This window comes from Aphanomyces astaci (assembly GCF_000520075.1).
Source record: "Aphanomyces astaci strain APO3 unplaced genomic scaffold supercont1.158, whole genome shotgun sequence".
NCBI lineage: Eukaryota > Oomycota > Saprolegniomycetes > Saprolegniales > Verrucalvaceae > Aphanomyces > Aphanomyces astaci.
Genome location: NW_009798421.1, coordinates 46,767 through 51,349, shown reverse-complemented (window position 1 = coordinate 51,349; position 4,583 = coordinate 46,767). Strand labels below are relative to the sequence as shown.

The window sequence follows — 4,583 nt, the reverse complement described above, 5'->3', positions numbered from 1 at the left end:
TTATGGGCGGTACAACGGCACATTCGCGATTCAAAATCCCCGTCACCAACCTCAACGACAAGTCCCTATACCACAGTTCGCAGTCGTCATTGGCAAAGATCATCCGAGACACCAAGCTCATTGTATGGGACGAGGTCTCAATGATCCACAAGCATCCCTTGGAGGCCGTCGACCGTTCCCTTCGCGACATCATGGACAGTTTGGCGGCAAGGTTGTTGTTTTCTCGGGCGATTTCAAGCAAATCCTGCCAATCATTCCACGCGGCACACCATCGGCCACTGTGGATGCCTCCTTCAGACGCAGCAGCATCTGGAACGACTTGAAAATTGTCAAGCTGACAAAGAACATGCGGCTGCGTGGTGAATCAGACGACGCAAGCATCGAGGAATGGGCCAAGACGTTAGTTGACATTGGAAACGGAACATATCCAGAACAAGACATCTACGGCTCTCCCATGATCCGACTGCCGGATGCAATTGCCAGGAACTGGGATACCGACCAAGACCTGAACGCGTACATCGACCAAATCTATGGCGACATAAATAACCTGGCCAACCCCCCGGAGTACATGTCTGAACGAGCGATTTTGGCACCCAAGAACGTTGGGGTCGATGAATACAACGCCAAAGTGCTGCGCAAGATGAACAGTTCTGCCATGTTCACTTGCCTCTCAGCCGATTCAGTCGAGCAAGAAGGCGAGGATGTTGACGACACGGCCATGGAATTTCCCTCCAAGTTCCTGAATTCCATCAACATATCCGGCTTCCCACCGCACAAGCTCGAGTTCAAGGTGGGATGTCCAGTCATGCTTTTGCGCAACATTTGCCCCTCCCAGGGCCTATGCAACGGGACAAGATTGCGGGTCGTCAAAGTGTCAACCAAGTGCATTGAGGCAACTATCATGGGCGGCGCATTTGACAACAAGCGAGTCTTCGTACCGCGCATCACCTTGGTCGACGAGGGCAGCCAATCCAACCTCCCTTTTCAAGTTGAAGCGACGCCAGTTTCCAGTGATGCTGGCATTTGCTATGACCATCAACAAGTCTCAGGGCCAAACGTTAAGTCGCGTGGGACTTATCTTGCCAAGCCCAGTGTTCTCTCACGGACAACTGTATGTTGCACTGTCTCGACCAAAACCAAGGCTGGGATATCTGTGTTAGTGCGGGATGGCAAGTTCCCCGGATTCGAAGGAATCTACACCCAGAACGTCGTGGACCGCTTCATTTTTGCCAATGACGAAAACTAAATACTCCATAAGACAAAATTCATTTTTTCTAAATATCATGCACACATCCATTCACATAACGGTCATGGGCACAACCTACTTTTTGCAGCAATAAACGATTCTGCATCATACGTACCATGCCGTATTTCCCCTATCGTATTATCAACCATCATAGCAAATATAGGAAACCCAAAACCCAAGCAATTATTTTCAATAGACGGACGTGTTATTCGTCACGTCGTTCAACACAAATATGTACATATCTGAAACCCTTGCTGTACTCATGGAAGCAAATCATCCTGCACATCAAGTTTCTACAGCATTGTTTTTCCTCATTTGGCGCCACATAACACGGCGGTAGATCGCAAACACTGATACTTGAATGACGAACTCCTTCCGAAGTGTATACGTAAGTACTGTTCACCACATCGGATCCAACACAGCGGTCATGCCTGCAAAATGGGTCGACTGTACTCTGACCAACATATCACGAGTCAATCTGCGAAGCTATTATATTGAGTGACCGTGAGATGGCGCTGACTGTGTTCTATCACGAGATAATTAGCGATGCGATTGAGCATACCCACAAGTTGACACCGCCATGTATTCCGACATACACGTCGCGTGTCAAACAGCGGTGCTATTGCATGTTCATGAGAGGTGGAGTTAACTGATTTCAAGTCACCAAGCCACGCGTCAAAGATCACAGGATTGGTGAGTTGAGATGCATGGCTTAGTCTTAGCATAGCTGCAAAGTTTTTACCGCAGCCTATACTACTTTCAGTGGACCACGCCACAAAAGGACTGATTCCCATCCCGCAAAATACCGGACCCCGTTGTACCGCAGATAGGAGAGTTTTGAAAACGCATACTTCAAACAGAAAATGTCTGAAAACTATGCCAAGCTCAACTATGACAACAACAATAAACAGCAACAAAAACTACATATCTTGCTCCAACCGGCAATTAACACTGGCGGCAGAGCAACGGGCTCACCTAGTCAATCCATCGTATTGCAAGTGTTAACATCCTTCATTCGTTGAAAGTGCGACAATGTAACTGTTAGCGGGTTTTTCTGGCAAGAATGTCGGCCTAGCTGTTGGACACTTATGGCGTCAAAGATGATATATATGTACAGTATGTATGCGTGAGTGCATGTACTACTAGTACATCAATTCCCTCGCTGCAAAAGTAGTACTGTTGTGACGTAATCACTTTGACCAAGAGCTCCTGTAACCCCGGAAGTCCTGGACCCCTTGCGCTTACATACAATGCTATTCCCGGGGTTAAGCTGCATCACTAGTGGTTAGCTAGCACTAACCACTGAGATGCACTTATCCCCTTAATGATATGAGTTGTTTTGACTTTACACTTGATTTGACTATATGCCAGAAATATCGTGGGTTTTGTACGGCAGGAGGCCCAAATGATTACGTCACAACAGTACAGGACTACTGTTGCAGCGAGGGAATTGCTGTGTGGATCCTTCATCCTTTGTAGCGGGTTTTTCTGGCAAGAATGTCGGCCATGCTGTTGGATATTTATGACGTCAAAGTGTAGAATTCCCTCAAAACAACAATTCCACTGTTGGATTGCTCCGAAATACTGTTTCAAGGAGGGAATTATCACATCCGGATACCGCTTTTCGCCTGTAGCCCTGTAACCTGGGCCTAATCGCCGCATGCCACTTTGGCTGAGGCAACTTGGTCTTAAGCCAAGGCAGCGGTGGCCACGGTGAAAGCGACAAGGAGTGCGAACGTCATGGTGGAAATGTCCAGACCTTTCCTTCATACTACAAATGGTCAGCAGTTGCATTTCTTGTGCTTCAAGTACCTTGGACAATCACGACACTTGGTGTCCCATAGCCTCATGCGACTGTACCTGTATAGTCCATCCACAAATGACATAGTGACAGTGATCTCGCGAGAGAACATCCGCCCCAAATACTTATCCGACCGCCTTGCTAGCTGGCTCTGTGTAGAAAGGCCACCAAAGATGTGATGACTTGGTAAAGTCGAGTATTCCCAACAACCACATTGCGAATATAAATGACCTTTCCATATATCTATTTTCTATGGTCCGTCCACGCGATGGTGGTATTGTTGCACTTGACGTCCAATGAACGCTTCCTTGTCGCTCCTTGTTGCTGATGTTGTGTCGAGATATTCCTTTGCTTCTTCCAGTCGACCGAGCATGCTGAGCAAATTCGCGCACCGAGCCAGCAACGTTGCGCGGTCGCCCATGCTGCTGCACCCTTCCACCACCTTTTTGTACTGCTCCAATCCGGTGGACGTGGAGTTATGGGTCACCAGCACATCCTGCAGGGTCTTGCGGGTGAGGGACGAGTCGCCTGCCAAGAGGGACCCGCGCAAGAGCGACTCGGCCGCTTCCAGCTTATCCACCGCCACAAATTCATTGCTGAGCTCACGGAGCAGGGTCGTGTTCTAGCCAAATACTCACGACGTCAAGGGATATATTATCTACGTATATATACAATATGTATAAATGTGTTTTTTTCGGGATATGTAGTATATTGATATGTACACCACCAAGTCATAGCGAAGGGCTTGCTCCAATGCTTGTTCGGCTTCGCGCAGACGAGGTGGGGTCGCTATACATATCGGGGGGAGGGTCAAAGGAAGGCATACGAAACGGTGGTGAATCAGTCAGAACGTATACCATCAAAATCCAATCCCGGGATCAGAATACATACATGGAATCAGAATTAGTGTGACGGAGCTGGAGCATGGGCATCGTGGTATTACCATCGCAAAGGTATATTATTCGACGGGCCAACTACCTTCGAATTTGACCGTCTTGCCTTTTATTCTACAGGACCTTTTCCCAAAGGTCGTCAGCTTTAGCTAGTTTTTAGATAGTTCACTTTTACATTTGCCTAACATTGGATCTACTCCTTTCTTGCTGTGTTCTTCTTGGCCAAGCCGAGAGTATCCGGTCCTGAAGTCCGAACCTCCGGACCTTCGTAACTTTTGTGCGTCTAACCCCTACGACCGTCACAAAAATGGTGGAGAATCAGGGTATCTCTCCTGCCAAACCAAGAAATCCAGCACATCTGGATGAGCAAAGGCCTCTCGATCCACCTCCCGTTCAAGCAATCGCAGAGGACACGGATGTCGCCTCAGCCATCCCAGCCCCGATCGATACGAGACTTGACCTCGTGAGCGTGGCTGACGACGAAGTTCTCCTTAGTAGCAGCTCTGATGAAGAGTGTAAAAGTCAGCCTGAACCTGCCCAAGGCACCCCTGTCCAGAAACAGTTAAAGCGAGACATCAACTACCGAATCCAACACCATTCCAACTCGCCCGAGCAACGAGACTTAGAGAAACGAAGCAAAGCG

At 48.3% G+C, this 4,583-nt stretch overlaps 1 protein-coding gene across 1 annotated transcript; it reads right to left on the bottom strand.

The window, feature by feature from the left end:
- Positions 1-3,297: 3,297 nt before the first annotated feature.
- Positions 3,298-3,979, bottom strand: H257_18377 (hypothetical protein; the record flags this gene model as incomplete). Its single annotated transcript, XM_009847419.1, has 3 exons — positions 3,298-3,669; positions 3,772-3,836; positions 3,961-3,979. 3 exons carry the CDS (start codon positions 3,977-3,979, stop codon positions 3,298-3,300), a joined length of 456 nt encoding a protein of 151 aa, XP_009845721.1.
- Between the last annotated feature and the right edge of the window lie 604 nt (positions 3,980-4,583).